The following is a 21,753-nucleotide window of genomic DNA, read 5'->3' as shown; positions in this document are numbered from 1 at the left end:
GGCCAATCGGCCGCTAGCAGGGGGTGTCAATCAACCCAATTGTATAGGATCTGGTGGATTGCAGACCGCAGCCTCAGAGGCGGCGGACCAGTTATGGAGCAGTGTTCTTTAGACCGCTGCTTTATAACTGCTGTTTACGGCGAGCCTGGAGGCTCACGTGGAAACAGGGTCATCAGGGGCCATTCCGCCCTTGATAAATCGGCCCCTAAGCATGTTTATTCACGTTTTTGGTGATGAACTTTTGATCATCTTGCCTTTATTCAGTAATAGGGTCTTCCCACTGCTCCCACTTCCTATAGGATTATGTAAACAATCTACTCAGTGATTGCTTGATGACCGTTGAAGATTTTTTTTTTTAATTATATCTATGCTTCACTGACCACAGTAAAAGGTAAAACATAAACATACTCATTAGAAGAAGCTTTTTAAAGTGGGTATGTCCCTGAACTGTAAAATAATGCTAATTGTTAAAAGAATGTCAGCTTTAAATACTTTCTAAGACATTTATTTTTTACATGCAGATCTGTTCCAAAACACTGTTTAATTCCTGATACTGTATGCACTATGCATCTAGAAACATGACTTTATAGGGGCATTAACACGATATAACTGCTAACTACAATAGGGTATTAAAAGCACAAATAAGCTTGACAGTCATATGCAGATGCATTTTTTTAAAGTTATACTATTTCCTAAATATTGATAAAATAAGTATAAAGTTTTAGTGTCCATACAGAAGGGGCATTGCCATATTGTAAACTAGGTTTCAGTGAGTGGAATATAAGTGTTGAGTCAGGTTCCTGCATTTTTCTGTTTAAAGGGATATGAAACCCAAAATGTTACTTTAATGGTTCAGCTAGCGCATGTACAGTAATTTTAAGCAACTTTCTAATTTACTTCTATAATAAAATGTTCTTCGTTCTCCTGGTGTCTTTTGGTGAAAAGCGGGGTCATAAGCTCATGTGTGCACGTATCTGGAGCACTAGATAGCAGCACTATTTCCTCCATGTAGTGCTCCACACCTATCTCTTCAACACAGAATATAATGGGGAACAAAGAATTTTGATAATAGAAGTAAATTACAGCAAAAGGGGACAACAAAAACTGACAACATTTTGTTTTTTACTACATATATTTTAACATTTTATATTACATCAGTGTTTGATGTCCCTTTGAGATTAGATGTTTAACTGATATGCTTACTACAATTTGCATCCAGCTCATGATTTATGTTTTATAATGATTTGTAGTGTAAAAACTACTTTCACTCCTTCATTTATTTATTTTTTCATAGAAAACGGATCAAATTCCTTATGAGTATTGAGAGAAAATATGAATCCTTAGAGAGGTTATGGTTCAGTGATTAAATGGACAACACAGCAGTGCCTTGTTTTTCTATATGTCAGTTCATCCAGTTCTTTTACATTTTCCTTTCAAGTTCTGCATGTCTGAGATTTTTAAGTTTGCATTTTTGAAATATTTTGCAGCTGATTTTGCCAATTATATCATTGTTTTATAATATAGGAATTTTCTGTTGTATACATATGTCATCCATTATAGATTGTTTTTATAAACTGACAGTTCAAATGGTCAGTGCACAGTTGTGTTGTGCTAAATATATGAGTAGCCTTTGTATATTTAATACACATCTGATGTGTGTGTATTGGTTTGTTGGTTACTATAAGGGATGGGCGAATGTTTCGCAACATTCGAAAAATGAAACGAATTTTAACACATTCGTTCGTTCTAATCGAATTTCGAATGTATACATAACATTCTAACATTCGATTTTTGAATGTTCGGTTTCAAATTTTACGATTAAATTTGAAAATATTTTCGAAAAATTCAAATTTATATTTGTAATAGTATTTCTAATGCTTTCTTTAAATGTAATATTCAAATTATGCAATATTTGAATTCGAAAAATTCGAATTTATATGTTTGTAATAGTATTTCTAAGGCTTTCTTTAAATGTAATATTCGAATTATGCAATATTCTATATAGAAACATTCGAAATTATATATTTGTATCTATTATGTATCAATTTACTAGATTCCCTCCCTACCACATGGACTATTGAACTTCTGAATAGTATTTGTTAAATAGAATGTTAAATTCGAATATTCGAATGTGGACATTCGATATAATTATAAACATTCAAATTCGAAAGTGACATTCGAAAACTGTAAATAGCATTCGATTATAGAATTTTTAAGAATGTTCGTTCTTATCAACATTCGGATTTATAATTCGAATTTCAGCAATAACATTCGTTCTAACATTCGAAAGTAGGAAATTTACACATTCGCCCATCCCTAGTTACTATACTGCTGTGTGTGTTTTGTGGGCAAATTAGTTGTACATTTATATTATACGGTGTATATTGTATGTATATTATATATATAGAGATTAAGAGGTAATACATGAAACACAATGTTTATAAATTTATCATTTGCACACAACCCAAGACACCCACAATTTGGAGATTTCCACAGCACTGGCAAATTTTAAGATTTGAAGCAAATTAACAAATATTTTCAATTCACACATAATCTCCAGGCCTCTGGCTTCCCCAAACCATGTGTTTATGCTTGTAGACCTAATTTACAATAACCTTCAATGAACACAAATGATCTTATACAGGTTGATTACAGCAAGACGAATGGTGTTGCCAGGAGCGACACAAGCCCTCCAGCAAAATGGCTGCCCCCATGTGCCCTCCTAATGGTGGATTCCTTCCCAGGCACTGCAGCAGCTCTAGCTGGCCCAACCAGTGAGTGGCACACCCAATGCAACCCACAGCCCACTCAATCCTGCCCATAACATGCCTGGCCCCTCCCGCAGCATGCTATCTTGCCCTTCTGTTGATGCCCTGCCCAAAAATCAAAAGTGCCCGCACCCAAAGAAATTTCTGGGGATGCCACTGAGCAAGTTTCCCCCTTTTCAAGTCAGTCTTGGAAGTTCTCTCAAATACTTTTTAATATTTCAAATTGCAAAATATACTAAACACACAATAAAAGAGGGGAAATCTACTAAAAGAGAACATCTTATTTCCTTCCTTGCATGTCTTCCATACCATCACACACTTTTAATTTTATTTTTTTTCTTTACTCCATCACCAGTAGGTTCATTGTCCATATTATATCTATCATGTGTTGGTTTAATATCCCCTCATAATGCTGACCATTTTGTACAAAAGTGCAATACACTCTACAAAGTAAACTCAGTTTCTTTTGCCGCAGTTGTTTTTCCACAAGTTTAAAGGTACATGATATTCAAAAATATACAGTTTCCATCTGAAATAGAAATGTATTCCAGTGCGTTGTGTTTAGAAAAATAGATATTCCTGTGCTGAAGAAACCAACCTTTTTTGTGGATGTTATCGCCATAGTCTAACATTAAAATAAAAAAATAAAAAAATAAACATGGTTAAGTGTTCTTTTATATATATATATATATATATATATATATATATATATACACACACACATATACATATATATATATATATACATATATATAATAAAAATAGTTTTAGTAAATGCCCCTTAAAGAGACAGTAAACCCAAAATTAAACTTTCTTGAGTCGGATAGAGTGTTCAATTACTTCTGTTATTGAGTTTGCTTTGTTCCTTTGGTATCCTTTGCCAAAGAGTAAAACTACATCGGCTCAGGAGTGAGTAGTTTTATTTAGCACCCTATGGCAGCAGTGTTTAAAACAATGTATAACATTGCTACAAACATTGTCTAATTAGCTTTACTTTACAACTAAGAATAACAAGCGAGCAAAGCAAATTTGATAATAAAAGTGAATTGAAAAATGTCTTTATTTAGAAAATGGCATGCTCTATGTAAACCATGATATTTAATTTTGACTTTACTGTTTTAATATTCTAAGCCTTGTAATTGTGTTCTGCATTGCAATATGTTTGTGCTTTATAAATAAATCAATGATAACATTGATAATTAGCATAAAAAGAACCATGAATCTGATTTTAAAAAAAGATAAGTAAATGTTTGAACTTTATGGCTAAGAAGTTATCTGATATTTTTTTATCTATGCAGCACACAAAATGTAATGTTTTTTTTCCCTGCAACCCAATATTTATGTGGTTTAACATTCATTCTGTCCCAGATAACAGGATAATCTCTTGAAGTTTGTGTCAGACATTCAGACATTTAATTACATTCATATTTAACCTATCATTTTAAATCCTTTTTCAGTTTCAAAACAGTTCTGAATACAAAATAAAGAAAAAACACATTGAACAAAGTCTAGCGAACAAAACAGTTTCTTTGGTGAAACAGAAGCCGATATAAAAGTTTCAAAGATTTTACACTTTCATTCACAAATACCCAAACATTCACATTAGATACTATACAAGTTATAATATAAATACAGGCGAAAAAAAGTATTATGTGCATTGTAATAGTAGAAAAAACATACAGGTCAACACTGGTGCATTGCTGTCAAGTACAAAGAATGAATACACAAGGTGCAGCAGTTAAAGGAATGCATCATTCACTCAAGGTTAGTAATTAAGAAGGTTGGATGAAAAGCCATATCTGTTTTACCTCATGGAACTAGTTAACAAATAATTAATTACTTTAATAAATATACTTATCTTCCACATTGACCGCTTGAATTAATACCAAAAATATTATTTTTTTAGAAATGTTATGTCTAGAGAATTATCATTTAAAATGATTTTACTAATTAATTTGGTAATGGTCAATTTTACTTCACTAAACTAGTTAACAAATACATCATTTCTGTAGCTCAATTGTAATAAATATGTTTAGCTTTCATTTTGCAACTTATAAGTAATATCTAAAGAAATATTATGTATACAAATGTAATGTTCTTAGAATTAGGAAAATTATATTTAAAAAAAATGCAATATTTAATTTGGTAATAAAATAATTTATTTTACTTCATAGAACTAGTTAACAATTAATTACTGTTGCCCCATTGGTATTAACATGTTTATCTTTCATTTTATTTTGCCACTTGTAAACAATACCTGAAAAAAATATTATTTAAAAAAGATATTTAGATTTTTTTATTATTATTTTAACATGTAATTTTGCATTGAAATAATTTATAAATAACTGAAAAAAATAAACATGAAAAAAATATAAAACTTGCTGAAATTCTCTCATGATAATGATTTCATTATCAAAGATGTCTACAAATGGTGCAAATTATGACAGTTTTTATGCATAAATTTAAACTTGCACAAATCCATTAAATGCTAAGGATGCTAAGGGGAATAATATAAATCTGAATTATAGTCCACATCTCTTATGAGCATTATTGTAAACACAAGCTATACTATAAACCACTTGTTCCTGAAGCAAAAATGACATACTAATACTGAAAATTATAACTCAAAAACAGGGCTAAAACAAGCATCCAATAAGTTAAATCAGTATGGCTTTCTACATTTATTTTGTATGCTTCACAGCTGCCGCATTCATCAATAAACATTCAACATCTTATTAAAAAAGATCTAAAAATGATTATATGTACAAAATTATATATACTTTTTTACAAAAAAAAAATTTAAATTTTCATTTACGGTACAATTGTTAGTGTTTTAAAAAGACACTCAACAGAGTTCCCCTCTTTGTATAAAAAAAAGAAAACAAATAAGAGGTTTATGATACACAATAAAAAATGTCACAGCCTGGATGATGTACAATGTATCTATAAATGTTAATTAATTCTATAGGCTTCATTTAAATTTTTGCATCAAAAAAGTGATGCAGCTGTAAAATATAATCTGATACAAACAGGAGGGATTTTTGAGTTTTTATCAATGACAATAAAAAATAGTACCATCAGCAAATTAACTAAAAAAAATGTGACATTCAATTATATATAAGTCACCCAAACATTTTGTTGGATGAACAGGAAAATTCCCTTTTTGCAGTCAATAAAGAGGCTTGATCCCATTGCATTTCTAATACACTACTTTGTACTAAAATGTAATACTTAAATATGATATGGCACAAGTTGTTTATGACGCACATTGGAAAAGTCTCTTCATCCAGAGTGTTCAATAGTTTTTTTCCCTGCCACTGTTTGTGTTATTCCAAGCCTCAATATACTAAAGGCAGCTTAATCAAAAAATTTGACATTTAAGCTACAGCACTTTTTTTTTTTTTTTTTTAAATATGTGTCAATTAAGTTTGTCTATTTCATTTTATATACATGATTAGAAAACATATTTAAATCATCTTATTTACAAACATCACTGTGCTACTTTCCAACTGTTTAAATATTAAAGTAAGCTTGTAATTATACAATATAATGTTCCACATTGGTAAAAACTACACTTTCTAGCAGGCTGGAAATGATAATGCTTACAAATGGTTTAGTTCCCTATAAATTCTAACTTTTAAATTCAAGATGTTTTGACGCCATATCCAGTAGGTCCAAGATCAGATATATAACATATGTTATAACTGATGTAAAAGGCACTGTGATGAAGGACTTTGGCAGTTAAGGAATCCACTTGTGATCGTTTAAAAATAATCAACGAGGTGAATCCTGCCATGTCCTGCTCCAACGGTGGTGATGTTTTTGAGAATTCATGGTAGTCCTCATCTCAGGTGGAGCAAACTTGTAGTAGTATTTCTTAGAATATGTCCTTTGGAAATTTGAAGCTGAAAAGAGAGAAAGTTATAAATCCATATTATTATTTATAATAATATTTATTATTTCACCATATTTTCTAAATATTTTTGATGTTATGTCACATGTATTATGCACTTAAAGGAACAGTAAAGTAAAAATTAAACTTTAATGATAGAGCATGCAATTTTAAATAGCTTTCCTATTTACTTTTATTATTGAATTTGCTTTATTTCTCTCTTGGTATCTTTTGTTGAAAAGTATGTACCTATGTAGGCTCAGGAGCAGCAATGCACTACTGGGAACTATTTGCTGATTGGTGGCTGCACATATATTGTTGTTTCCATTGGCTCACCTGATATGTTCAGCTAGCTCCCATTAGTGCATTTCTGCTACTTCAACAAAGGATACCAAGAGAATTAAGCAAATTTCATAACAGAAATAAATTGGAAAATTGTTTTAAATTGTATCCTCTCGCAAAATCATAAAACAAAAAAATCTGTGTTTCAAGTCTCTTCTCACTGTAATTTGAAAGTTTATGAATGCATAGTCATTTTTACAGTATACTTTTATGATTTATTCTGCACTTATTATCAGTTATTTGTAGAGCTCCAACAGATTCCGCAGCGCTATAAACATAGGCGGTATACAAGGAAACATTTATAGGGATCAAATGGGTAGAGGGCCCTGCCAAGAGTCACACTGTTGAAGTCCTGTCTTAAGAAGGTGATCTATAAACAGCTGGGCTCTTAGGCTTACATGCTAAGGGGATTCAAGGGGGTAGCAATGAAGGAGAGGAACTGGTATAAAGAAAGGTTAGTGTAGGTTGTATGAATCCTTGAACAGTAGAGTTTTTAGGGAACACTTGAAGCTTTCAAAACTAGGGGAGGGTCTTGTGGAGCGAGGTAGAGAGTTCCACAAGATGGGAGCCAGTCTGGAGAAGTCCTGTAAACGGGAATGCAAGGAGGTAACAAGAGTGGAGGAGAGTAGGAGATCATGAGCAGAGCGATGGGGACGGGAGGGAGAGTATCTGGAGACAAGGTCTGTGATATAAGGGGGAGCAGTGCAGTTGAGGGCTTTGTATGTCAGAGTGAGAATTTTGTGTTTAATCCTGAAGGCAAGAGGAAGCCAGTGAAGGGATTGGCAGAGAGGTGCAGTAGATGAAGAGCAACGTGTAAGGAAGATGAGCCTGGCAGAGGCATTCATTATGGATTGTAATGGAGCTAGGCGGCAGCTAGGGAGACCAGAGAGGACAGAATTGCAGTCGTCGAGGCGGGAAAGGATGAGATAGTGGATTTAAATCTTAGTTGTGTCTTGTGTAAGGAGATGTCTCATTTTAGAGATGTTTTTAAGGTGGTGACAGGGCAGAGGAAGCCCGAGAGAAGGCTACACTAAAGGTACGGTAAGAGAACCACAAGAGGGCTGTGTCACACATGCCGAAGGATTGGAGGGTTTGGGGCAAAAGAGGGTGGTCAACAGTATCAAAGGCTGTGGACAGATCGAGGAGGATAAGCAGAGAGAAATGGCCTTTTGATTTTGCTGTAAGTAGGTAGTTGGTAACCTTAACGATTGATGTCTCTGTGGAGTGATGGGGACGAAATCCAGATTGCAGTGAGTCAAGGAGGGAGTTTAATGTAAGGAAATGGGATAGGCCTGCATATACTAACTTTTCAAGAAGCTTTGAGGCAAGAGGGAGTAGGGAAATAGGGCAGTAGTTGGATGGGGATGTTGGATCGATAGAAGATTTTTTGAGGATAGGTGTGACCAGTGCATGTTTTAAAGATGAGAGAAATATACCTGTGCTGAGGAAGAGGTTGAAAATGCTTGTGAGTATAGGGGTAAGGGTAGAAGAGAGGGAGTGGAGTAGCTGTGAAGGGATAGTGTCAAGGGGACAGGTAGTGAGGTTAGAGCACAGTATAAGTGCAGGAACTTCTTCCTCAGTAACAGGGGAGAGTATGTTAAGAGTATGTTAAGAGCTAATTTAGTTTCTGATGGAGTGGATTTTGTTATTGAAGTTGTATTAGGAGGTGAGGGTGGGCGGAGAAGAGTATTGAAAGTGGAGAACAGGCGTTTTGGGTTTGAAGAAAGTGTAGAGATAAGAGTAGAGCAGTAATGTTGCTTATAGAGATAAAGGGCAGAATAGTAGGAGTTCAAGATGAACTTGTAGTGAAGAAAGTCAGCTGAACTCTGAGATTTTCTCCAGTGCAACTCAGTAGTATGGGAACATCTGTGTAGGTACTGTGTCAGAGGAGTATGCCAGGGCTGAGGATGAGTGTGTGATTTCCGAGCTATGGTAAGTGTGGCCAGATTGACAAGGACCGATGTAAGGGTGGAATTATAGTGGCAGATAGATTGGTCAGGGCAGGAAAAGACGGAGGTGGATGAGAGGAGAGGTTTGAGGGAATTAGCAAGCTGTTGCTGATCTAATGACACAATGCTTCTGTGAAGTTTGGTGTGAGGAGTAGAAAGAGGGAGAGTTGTAGGGAGGGATGGTATGTTGCAAGTGAGGAGATGGTGGTCAGAAAGAGGAAAAGTGGAGTTTGTGAAGTTTGAAATAGTGCATTGATAGCTAAAGATCAGGTCAAGGGAGTGATCATCTTTGTGAGTGGGAGAGTCAGTCCATTGTTACAAACTGAAAGAGGAAGTGAGTTGCAAAAGTTGTTTTGCAGAGGAGGCAGTGGGATTGTCAAGAGGGATGTTGAAGTCACCAAGAATGAGGGCAGGGGTGTCTGAGGAAAGGAAATAAGGTAGCCAGGCAGCCAAGTGATCTAGAAATTGAGTTGAGGAGCCAGGGGGTTGGTATACAGGGAGTGCAGAATTATTAGGCAAATGAGTATTTTGACCACATCATCCTCTTTATGCATGTTGTCTTACTCCAAGCTGTATAGGCTCGAAAACCTACTACCAATTAAGCATATTAGGTGATGTGCATCTCTGTAATGAGAAGGGGTGTGGTCTAATGACATCAACACCCTATATCAGGTGTGCATAATTATTAGGCAACTTCCTTTCCTTTGGCAAAATGGGTCAAAAGAAGGACTTGACAGGCTCAGAAAAGTCAAAAATAGTGAGATATCTTGCAGAGGGATGCAGCACTCTTAAAATTGCAAAGCTTCTGAAGCGTGATCATCGAACAATCAAGCGTTTCATTCAAAATAGTCAACAGGGTCGCAAGAAGCGTGTGGAAAAACCAAGGCGCAAAATAACTGCCCATGAACTGAGAAAAGTCAAGCGTGCAGCTGCCAAGATGCCACTTGCCACCAGTTTGGCCATATTTCAGAGCTGCAACATCACTGGAGTGCCCAAAAGCACAAGGTGTGCAATACTCAGAGACATGGCCAAGGTAAGAAAGGCTGAAAGACGACCACCACTGAACAAGACACACAAGCTGAAACATCAAGACTGGGCCAAGAAATATCTCAAGACTGATTTTTCTAAGGTTTTATGGACTGATGAAATGAGAGTGAGTCTTGATGGGCCAGATGGATGGGCCCGTGGCTGGATTGGTAAAGGGCAGAGAGCTCCAGTCCGACTCAGACGGCAGCAAGGTGGAGGTGGAGTACTGGTTTGGGCTGGTATCATCAAAGATGAGCTTGTGGGGCCTTTTCGGGCTGAGGATGGAGTCAAGCTCAACTCCCAGTCCTACTGCCAGTTTCTGGAAGACACCTTATTCAAGCAGTGGTACAGGAAGAAGTCTGCATCCTTCAAGAAAAACATGATTTTCATGCAGGACAATGCTCCATCACACGCGTCCAAGTTCTCCACAGCATGGCTGGCAAGAAAGGGTATAAAAGAAGAAAATCTAATGACATGGCCTACTTGTTAACCTGATCTGAACCCCATTGAGAACCTGTGGTCCATCATCAAATGTGAGATTTACAAGGAGGGAAAACAGTACACCTCTCTGAACAGTGTCTGGGAGGCTGTGGTTGCTGCTGCACGCAATGTTGATGGTGAACAGATCAAAACACTGACAGAATCCATGGATGGCAGGCTTTTGAGTGTCCTTGCAAAGAAAGGTGGCTATATTGGTCACTGATTTGTTTTTGTTTTGTTTTTGAATGTCAGAAATGTATATTTGTGAATGTTGAGATGTTATATTGGTTTCACTGGTAAAAATAAATAATTGAAATGGGTATATATTTGTTTTTTGTTAAGTTGCCTAATAATTATGCACAGTAATAGTCACCTGCACACACAGATATCCCCCTAAAATAGCTATAACTAAAAACAAACTAAAAACTACTTCCAAAACTATTCAGCTTTGATATTAATGAGTTTTTTGGGTTCATTGAGAACATGGTTGTTGTTCAATAATAAAATTAATCCTCAAAAATACAACTTGCCTAATAATTCTGCACTCCCTGTATGACTGCAACACGTATAGAGATGGGAGAGAATAAGCGAATCATGTGGGTTTCGAATGAGGAAAATGTGAGGAGATGTGTTGTAAGGTGCAATGAGAGGAAAGTAAAATACCTACACCACCTCCTTGTCTATTACCAGACCTAGGAGTGTGGCTGAAGTGGAGACCCCATGTGAAAGAGCAGCAGTAAATGCTGTGTCTAAGGGAGAGAGCCAGAAGTTCTGTAATTTAACTCTGTAATAATTAAGAGAACTGGTAGTGCACACTGCAGAGTTTACAAGGCTCACCCTATAAAAAATATGTCCCTAATTGACCTCAGCAAAGGTTAAAAGACAAAATACTGAAAAACAATGCAAGTGTTTCTAATAAAATGACAGTGGCCAGTCATGTCTACAATGGTAATAAGCCCGGATTGGCTCCTCAAAATAACTGGTGGGGTGAGTTTTGTTATTGAAAAACAATTTCACCAAATAAGCTGTTAATTAATTTAAAAAAAAAACTGTCATGCTCATTATGTTAATTTACTGCTAAGCGCTGTGGAATCTGTTGCTGCTTTATAAATAAAGAATAATAATAATAATAATAAAGTCTATAGAAGAGTCTTTTCATTATAATGTGTTTTATGTCCCTTTAAAATTGTCTATAGTTACAGATGACTGTTTGTTCCATATATGGTAAAATAAATTAAAATATAATTATATAGTTAGACTTGAAGTCATTATCTTCCATCTCAGGTTAAAGTTATAAAACATGGTTAAAAATACTTTAGTATGTTTTAATTAATGATACTTACATTTTAAACATGAAACTTTAGGTAGATCCCATCTTCCATCCCCTCTGCATCGTATAGTTGGCATATGACGCTGAATAAACCCGTCTTTACAGTGGTACCTAATCATGGAGTTTATTTCATAACGTGGTTTTACTTTTCCAAAAGTCTTTGCATTTTCAACAAGAGGAGGTTGTCCACAAGCAACTAGATGAAATAGAAGAAGCAAATGTTAATAAAGGATTGTATCATTGGAAATGATTACTCGTTCTGTGAGCTGTCCTCTCATTTCGAGAAATATCAGCTTTTCATTCAATATTAACTAAGAAGTCATATTTTAAATAAGCCAATAAAAGTAAACAAAACAAAAAGGAAAATGTAATTTGAACAATTGGTCTTGCATGATTGGCAGAAAATGTAATTAAAAAATAAGGTTGTGCTAATAAATAATCAAAACTAAAGAGAAAAATACCTGTTCCTTTCTTGCAGGTGTAAGTAAGATGGTAGTTACATGGTACATCATTCCATTGCCCATTTTCATGCCAAATTATCACCACACAATCTTCACCAGCAGAAAAGAAACTGTCTGGTTGGTTTGGTCTCCAGTTTTCATATTGCTGTAAAAATAACAAAGCTCTGGGTAAATACATTTTATATTTATTTAATCTTTTAGTGTTTAGGTTTCATATTATGATTGTCTCAAGATTCTGGATAGAATGATGTTCATATCAAACTTGTAGAGGTTAAATATCTGTTAAATTAGGTAGAATTGCATAGTCAGCAAGGGCATAATAAAAAGGAATAGCATTTTGAATTTTACACTTAAAATAGACTTCAATTTGCTGACCCCAGTATCATGTGACAGCCATAAGCTGATCACAAACTTATATATGTATACATATACAATGTAAACCCTTGCACATGCTCAGTAGTAGCCAGTTCCTCAGAAAGTGTGCATATAAAAACACTGTGCACAATTTGATCATATAAATAAATTGGAAAGTATCCTAAAACTGCATGTTCTATCTGAATCATACAAATTTAAATGTGACTTAACTATCCCTTTAAACTTTTATATAATAAATTTTTAAAACTTTTCTTATGAGAACTTTCATTTAGTTCATTTTTAGGAAAAACTCATTTTAAAAAATTACTGTTAGAAAATAATAAACAGAAATATTTATAAAATGTATTTCTGCCCTAAAGGGACAATTTAGCAAGGCCTGAATGCCGCTGTTTCCGCAAACAGGAGTTAAGAAGCTCAAGCAGTGGTCTTAAGACCCCTGCTCCTTAATTCGTCCACCACCTATGAGGCTGAGGACAGCAATCAGCCCGATTGGATACGATGCAGGGGGCGGCATTGCGCAAGCGTTTCACGAGAAATGCTTGTGCAATGATAAATGCTTGTGCAATGATAAATGCTGACAGCTGTGCGGGCAGGCATTGTTAAATCGGCCACAAGACTGTTCTTTATTTCACATATAAATACATTTAGTAGAACAATACACTCCCCCTATGGCATTTCTGTGGGTTATGGAGAGTAGTGTCTCAATTCTCAGTGAAATAATACAAAAGGAAATTTGCCAGATAGCTATGAAAATGATAGCTCTAGTTTTATGTATTTCAGACCAGCATATACTTATACATCAAATTAAAAGCCCTTCACAGTTATGAACAATTTAAATGTCACTCCTATTAGACATGATAGTGAGAAAACTCTCAAACCCCTAAACAGCTCAGCAGTTTCTGAGTGCTGTGAATATTCTGCCTCTGATTAAATCAAATATAACTGGAATTTGGTTTGAGAGCTATGAATAAATGTTATAAAAAATGTCTGCATCACCATCAACATAGCAACAGGTGGAAAATTAAATTACATTTTACTGAGACACAATGAAGCATGACCATAATCTATTTATAATTATAAGGTAAATGCTTCCCCTCAAATCTCACTGAATTCGGTTACCCATTTTGCAGAATGAAATTTTCTTTCTAGTGTTATTTTTAATTGTAAATTACAGTACTGGATTTTAATATACCTACTAAAAAAAATGTTATTTTAGTGAGAATTTTCTTTTATTTTATTCTGGTCATAAGAGAATATTTTTCAGTGAACTCACAAATGTCTAGGAATCTAAATCATTTGCTCGCAGACAGGGCCGGATTGGCCTACCAGGATACCAGGAGATTTCCCGGTGGGCTGCAGCAGCTAGGGCTGGAAAGCTACAATTTAAAGGGGTGATTAATGGTTGCAATTGGGTTATACGGTTGCTATAACATCAATTTGACATTTTTATTTAATGCAAAGTAATTTAATTCTGAAAAATATTAGGGAAGGAGTGTTCCAGTAATCCCCTTTCAGAAAATGGGCATGTGCATTCTACCCACTCAACAGAAAATAGGGCTGGTCGTCATATTTTTCCAGGGCTGCTTTTTATACCCAGTCCAGCTCTGCTCGCAGACAATGCAGAGCAGCTAAGGAAGTAATTTAAAGAAGTGTGTGTTGGGATATGTAAGAGGCAGAATTACCTTGCTTTAAAAAGGAAAGAAATGTTAGAGATTTAACAAATGTATGCAATTGTTATTTGCTTAAAAATGTATTTATAATACATTGCTGAAATCACAGCTGCCATATAGTGATAAAGACTTGTGTATTTTCCTCTGCCTCTACAATCATATAATGTTAACAACATCAAGATAAGCCTTTTCTGTTGTGGACATTATGCAAAGGGTTAAGAATTAGTCACTGACTCACACATTTTCAAAACTGGAATTTTTGACATCTGCATGAGTGATATTTAACTACCTCATATAAGATTACATCATCAAAAGCCTTTTATCTTGGCTTAATGACCTTGGATTTGTTAATGCCAAAAAGCTTTAGCAGAACAAACTCATACTATATTCTGCTTTTTGTAATCTACTATTAACACCTTGGCAGTTTTCCCAATGTAATACTTATCCATGATTTCCAAGATAACAAAAAAAATATAATTAAAAAAAATAACAAGGTTTTGATGCCTTGTTTAACAACACACACCTTCATGTCTAAGTCATGACATTCGTTTTTGTTTAAGTTTCTATTGTATAAATGTAAGCAGTTCTGTAGTATAGATTTTATTTTTCCAAAATATTTATTAAAATATAAAAATATTTTTTTTCTGGGAAAATCATTGTAATGTTATTGTTAAAGTGGCTGAGATAATAAAAATGTTTTATAAACATATTTTGTTGCAATGTAAAATATCAAATATTAAATTACATGGAAAATTCAGTAGGTTGCAATAGCTTGGCAGGTATTTTAGCAGACTAATATTTTTTCTATACTAAAGTGATTTCAAAGCCTTAAGGTTTTCTTTGATTATAATTTTTTAAACCAGTTTTAAAAAAAGATTATGTTGAGTATAAAAAGTGAAGGAAAAAAACTGACAACTAGAATGAACAAAATAAATCATTGAGTATAACATTTTCAGATTCAAACAAAAATGGTGACTGTTTTTCATCACAGAAATCCTCAGCAGTGTTTCAACTTGTTCAAGGGATTCTGGGTAAGGATATGCAAATGAAGTTCACAGTTGCTCATTGTTTGTTTCTATAATCTGTTTAAACGGATTGCAGGGGTAGTGTATCGCAAAAAAAACCCACGTGTGATTTTATCCCTGTGAGATATGTGGCACAAATATTGTAAACTCATACTTTCCAATGTGATTCTATTATCAAATTTACTTTACTATCTTTATTTCCTTTGTTGAAGGAGTAGCAATGTACTACTGAGATCTAGCTTAACATATCGAGTGAGCCAATGTCAAGAGGCATATGTGTGCAGCCACCAATCAGAAGCTAGCTAAAAGTAGTGTGTTGCTACTCGCTTTTCAACAAAAGATACCAAGAGAAGCTACTTAGATAATAGAAGTAAATTGAAGAAGTTTAAAATTGCATATCATGAAAGTTTAATTTTGACTATACTATCCCTTTAAATGTCAGCTTAATAGTGAACATTGAACATTGATTAAATGGCACTTTTTGCATTCTTTGACAGAGAAAAGTTGTCAGGTTGTTGAAAGAATCAATTGTAATATTGGATGAACTCCAGGAAGAGAAAAGGTTGATCATGCTCGCCTTTGAAATTATCGTACAATTCTTTTTATTACCAAAATCAAAGTCATCTTAGTTCTGGACTGCATAGATGAGATAAAATGAGTCAATGTGCATTATATTTTCATCCTAAGCATCTGACTGATAAGAAAATATGCATTATACATGTATGGTCAATGTTAATGCCCCACACAAAGTTAAAATATTTTAATTCACTTGCACATTGAGTATTACTAAAGCATAATACAGATGGCCCTCGTTTTACAACGGTTCAATTTACATCGTTTCAGAATAACAACCTTTTTTTCCAGTCATGTGACTGCTATTGAAAAGCATTGAGAAGCAGTGCATTTATTAAAATAGCCAGTAGATGGAGCTGTCCGCTTGTGTTGCAGCAAAGCCAAGCAAGCTGAAATTTATCAGTTTAACCTGAGCAATTGAACAGATTTCAAAGTAACAAGATCTTCCTGTCTATAACTCAGACGAGATTGGAATGCATAGAAAGAACAGTTTGCAAAAAAATGCAAGTGAAGTCTGTGTTGTGTGATTATTTTATTAGGTTTATAATGCTGTTTAGTAAATGTTTTTGTTCATTTAACTTAGTTTAATTATATATTCTGTGTTGTGTGATTATTTTATTAGGTTTATAATGCTGTCTAGCATTTAAAGTCTTCATTTCAAAGCTTTTAAAATAATGTATTGGGTGTTACTTATGACAATTTTGAGAGGGGCCTGGAACCTATCTACCTCACTTCCCATTGACTTACATTATAAACTGGGTTTCAATTTACAACAGTTTCGATTTACAACCATTCCATCTGGAACCTAACCCCGGCGTAAACTGAGGGCTACCTGTAGTTTAATCCCAAAGGCATCATTTTCTAATAGAGAACACAAGATGTAAGAACCTAAACCAATTCTAGAAAGAGTGGAAATGTATTCCAAGACTTGTTTAAATTGAAACTTTGAAGAGGCACTGAATTCCCAAAAATTAAATGGATACTTGCCTAATGTTATAGTATGGATTTTTTATTTATTTTTAAAAAAGGACTTTAGCATGTCTTTATCTATTAAAGGGACATACCGGTCAAGATTTAAATGCACATAGATTAATGACATATTTGAATAGAAACATATTTGCAATATACATGTATTGGCAAAAATGCTTCTAGTAAAAGTTATCACTGTTTTAGTGTTAACATTGTTCTCTGCACGTGCATGTGAAGCATAGCTAGATATTCTCAGTGCACCAACATTTTAAATACTACAGCTGCTCAGAGCACCAGTGGGACTTGTATCCTGTCAGCAACTAACAAATTGAGTCAGATGAAGCAAGCATCTTAAACAAGTGCCGTGTTTAAAATGCTGGTGCAAGGTGCATACTTAAATACACATTTGAAACAGAGATATCTTTTATTAGAAGCATTTTTGTTAATACATTTATATTACAAAAATGCTTCTATTCAAAACTGAAATGCATCCATGTGGATTACAATTTTGGCTGGAATGTCCCTTTAAGTTCTTTTGTCTACTTTAAAAACATATGACCTTAAGTTTAGAATGTTAATATATTTTTGTTCAGCAAAAAAGTATCTGTGGAATTCTCTTTCCTTCTTTCCCTCACATAAAACTGGAATTTGGATGCATCTTGAACTATTTATTTGGAAATGTATCAATAATGTTTAGCTATCTTTCTGTATGCATGTACCCTAGTCGTGGTAGGTTGTGTGCATGCAGAGTACAATTCTGTGCATGTTCCAAACGTAAGTGGTGATATCACTTTGTCATCGCTGTGTGCATAAGGAGAATGTGTGCGCATATAATGGGACTTTTGTGAACACAGGATGAACGTTTTAAGTTCTCTTAGGCTACTTGTATAAGGGATTAGAAAATGCATTAATGCATAAGTGCTGTTGATTCTTCTGATGTGAGCTGCAGTTATACATCTTTGTATAGAGGGAGAATCACCAGTAAGCATGTGCAGTTCTGCTCTTGCTGCCTCTGCAAGCATTTCTATTTAATAACTGGTAATATGACTTGTGGTATTGTATCAGATTTTATCACCACAATGTAACATAAAAAGTGCCTTAGTGGTTAGAGGCAGTGATGGTTCTAGAGGGTTTCTTAAAGGGACACTGAACCCACATTTTTTTTTCATGATTCAGATAGAGCATGAAATTTTAATCAACTTTCTAATTTACTCCTATTATCAATTTTTCTTCGTTCTCTTGCTATCTTTATTTTAAAAGCAGGAATGTAAATTTTAGCAGCCAGCCCATTTTAGGTTCAGCACCATGGATAGTGCTTGCTTATTGGAGGCTTACATTTACCCACCAATAAGCAAGCATAACCCAGGTTCTCCATACAAAAAATGGGCCGGCTCCTATGAATCACATTCCTGCTTTTTAAATAAAGATAGCAAGAGAAAGACGAAACATTGATAATAGAAGTAAATTAGAAAGTTGCTTAAAATTGCATGCTCTATCTGAATCATGAAAGAAAAAATGGGGGTTTAGTGTCCCTTTAACAAAGAACCACACACCGCAACATGATGCTTTAAGTAAATGCCTCCTACTTACATTTGAGTATATGTTTATTAATAGGAAATACAGTATCTCACCAGTACCCCCATTCCCAATTGATATTTAGCTTTGTGGTCAAATTTTGCACCTTAAAATTTTATGGACAAAAACCACCTGTGGGTGGATTTAAAGAAACATTTTAGTGTAGTAATGAAATGCTATAATTCATTAGAGCTTTTTAATATTAACCTAATAATTGTTTTTAGTGATGTCTTTAAGACCTACAAAGGTGTGCTAACATGCCCTGCACAAGCACGACACAGCTGCTAATTGGTTGCCTCCGCTAATTGGCTTTTTAGTCCTACCCTGCTCAGTGTCAATGAATTGTGCGTAGGGGCTTATGCAGGTCTGTGTTAAAAGGACATAAAATGAAACCCCATTTTTTTTTTCTTTCATGATTCCGACAGAGAAGGCAATTTTAAACAACTTTGTAATTTACTTCTCTTATCAATTCTTCTTTGTTCTCTTGCTATCTTTTGTTGAAAAGCAGGGAGGTAAGCTCAGGAGCGTGCATGTGTCCGGAGCACTATATGGCAGCAGTTTTGAAAGAAATGTATCCATTTGCAAGAGCACTATATGGCAGCACTATAAACTGCCATAAAGTGCTCCAAACCAGACACCTTCCTAACAAAGCAAGTTTGATAATAAAAGTAAATTTTGAATCACAAAATATTTTTTAGGGTTTCATATCACTTTAAACTCTTTTTCAAATGACATCATTTTATCATGATACTACATTGTCCTTTTATGACAGCAAAATAACGATGTTTGAATTAAAACTATATTTTCAAATCCCAATTTAAAGTAAAGCACTGGTGATATATAAAAGAATATTAAATAGTTTTAAATATATCTTCATATTATTGCAAAACAATGTTCTTTTTTTTAAATAAGCATGAAAAATAATCTTTAATTCTGATTTCATTTACACATAAAAACTTAGCTAGCCATGATTAAAGAAGTACTTTAGATTTTGCTCTGCCAGTCTACTCATATCCCGATTAAAGAGACATTATACACTCGTTTTTTTTTATCTATTTATATAGCCCATAAAGTGTTTAGTTTTTTTTAGAAATGTATAGTTTTGCTTATTTTTAAATAACATTGCTCTGATTTTCAGACTCCTAACCAAGCCCCAAAGTTTTAGGAGAATACCGACGTATACCTACTCCAGCTAACTCCTGTTTGTGTAAAAGGTCTTTTCATATGCAAAGAAAGGGGGATTGTCTGCTTTTTTCCAGCATGCAGTGGGTGTTCCAGTAACCTTTTAAACAGAGCTAAACTGGAAGCTCCTAAGTAAGTTTTTAAACGGTTTTATACTGGATTTTCATATCACTATCTGTGCATATTATTTTTTATAGTAGTGTCTATTACATATGAAAATTGGTGCATACTGTCCCTTTAATGTTTTTGCTCAGATTTAATTTATAAACAGCTTTTCAAAACATTTACAGGTGTTGTGCACAGCTCAAACCAATTCTGCAGTCTAGACATGCTAAGTTCATTCTACTGCAATTCATGAGAGGAATCTGAAAATATACAAGCAGTTTCTTAAAACACCTTCTTTAATTTAAAGCACTTTAAATTCATCACCAGGGCACCCAGTTGACAGCATAACAGTGCACTCTGCAATTACTCTGGTTGCATATTGCACCTGGATGCCACTTTATCTGCAAAGGTACATACATTTTATCTTTAACCTCCAATATGCCAATTTACAGCTCAGCATTTACTAATCCTACAGCGCCATCTGCTGGAAAAAGGAATATATTTTATAACTTGTATTACATATTTTGCAAAATCTTCATAGCGTGCTATGTTTAAATAATTATTATGAACTGGGGAAATAGCCAAGTTTCACTATCAAGAATGCAAAGAAAAAAATATAGTCATATAGACAAATGCCACATATAAATGCTGACACATTTATAACAGATATAGTAAACATGTAAACAATCTCTCTCTCTCTCTCTCTCTCTCTCTCTATATATATATATATATATATTTTTATATATATATATATATATATATATATCATAATTAAAAATTGTATAAGAGTAATAAATGAAATATAGAAATAAAAATACATAGTTAAGGATTGTATTGTTCCATTGCATTAAAAATTGGTCGAAAAATATGACATTTTCAAAATGCGCACCCTGTTCCCTGCTAATTTCGCTCTCCCCGGTGAAGCTTCCTTTTCCAGTAAGCTTTATTGCTTTCTATGGCAGACATCTCGCAACTCGTAGGGACAGCCTCTTTGTTATAGAATACCCTGAGGGTAGCCACTAAGTGTGTTGTCGTGGAAAACCATGTCTGACCCAAGATACGTTTTTAGATTTGGGCCCCAAGTATGAATAGACCAGATAAATCAATCCATTGATTATACAACTCTGAAGTATAATGTGACAAACAGCGCCCTCAAACTCAATTATACTCAACAAAAAAACTGAAAAATTGCCAACAAGAAATATGCCCACATTTAAAATCAGCCATGGAAAGGATAAACAATTTCATAATAACAAAATACAATATTATAAGCCCAACATCATACACATTTTGGCATTCTGCCTTTTTAATTGAAGTAAGTATAATTATTTATTTTACCTATCTCATTGAAAAAGGGAGAATGCCGAAAGGTGTATGACGTTGGGTTTATAATATCGCTTTTTGATATTCTAAATTTGAATATGCGGAAATAAAGGACTTTGTTGTTGCTTATATGGATATATCTCTTGTTGGGAACTTTTTCGGATTTGTTGTAATGTATGTGTCTATAGTTGAATACTTCAAGCAAATACAAAAGGATTTTCCTGGTAAAGGTATAAATGTATTGTTAGAAAATATGCAGATATGTGTGATGATTAGAAATATAAAAACCTTATAAAATGCTTCTAGTTATATACAGGGGAGGGGTATTTTTATGACCGTTGAAACATAGCAACTGTGTTCCCTAAAACAGTCTGAAGAGACAGTTAATGAGACTAACTGAAAGAGAAAGAGACATAGAATCCCATATAGAAGGACAGGAACGCTAAATAAAATGTTTATAGTTCCAGGCACTGGTGATTCTATATCAAGTTTCACTGTATGTCTATTGTTAGTTTAATAGCATTGAGTTTGAGGAAAAGAATGTTACATATATAACTGAAGCGGGAAGTTGTCAATGGAAACAAGATTGTCTAATTTAACCCCAAAAATGTCTCAAAGAAGGATCATGTATTGTTATGCAGTATGTTAAAAACCTCTCTGGCAGTCAATGGGTTAATCTCATATGTCTCTCAGGGATACAGCTTTAAG

General features: G+C 34.2%; 1 protein-coding gene across 1 annotated transcript in view; it reads right to left on the bottom strand.

Annotated features, from left to right (window-relative positions):
* Positions 1 to 4,277: 4,277 nt before the first annotated feature.
* VCAN (versican) overlaps positions 4,278 to 21,753 on the bottom strand; it is a 117,987-nt gene continuing 100,511 nt past the window's right edge. The window contains exons 13-15 of the mRNA XM_053701470.1: positions 12,249 to 12,393; positions 11,801 to 11,983; positions 4,278 to 6,673 (exon numbers count right to left, since the gene is read on the bottom strand). Coding sequence (XP_053557445.1) covers positions 6,543 to 6,673; positions 11,801 to 11,983; positions 12,249 to 12,393 — 459 coding nt within the window. The 3' untranslated portion in view covers positions 4,278 to 6,542. The remainder of the gene's footprint in view (positions 6,674 to 11,800; positions 11,984 to 12,248; positions 12,394 to 21,753) is intronic.

This window comes from Bombina bombina, chromosome 2 (assembly GCF_027579735.1).
Source record: "Bombina bombina isolate aBomBom1 chromosome 2, aBomBom1.pri, whole genome shotgun sequence".
Taxonomy (NCBI): Eukaryota; Metazoa; Chordata; class Amphibia; order Anura; family Bombinatoridae; genus Bombina; species Bombina bombina.
The sequence above is the reverse complement of the archived record's forward strand: the minus strand, read 5'-3'. Positions and strand labels throughout refer to the sequence as shown.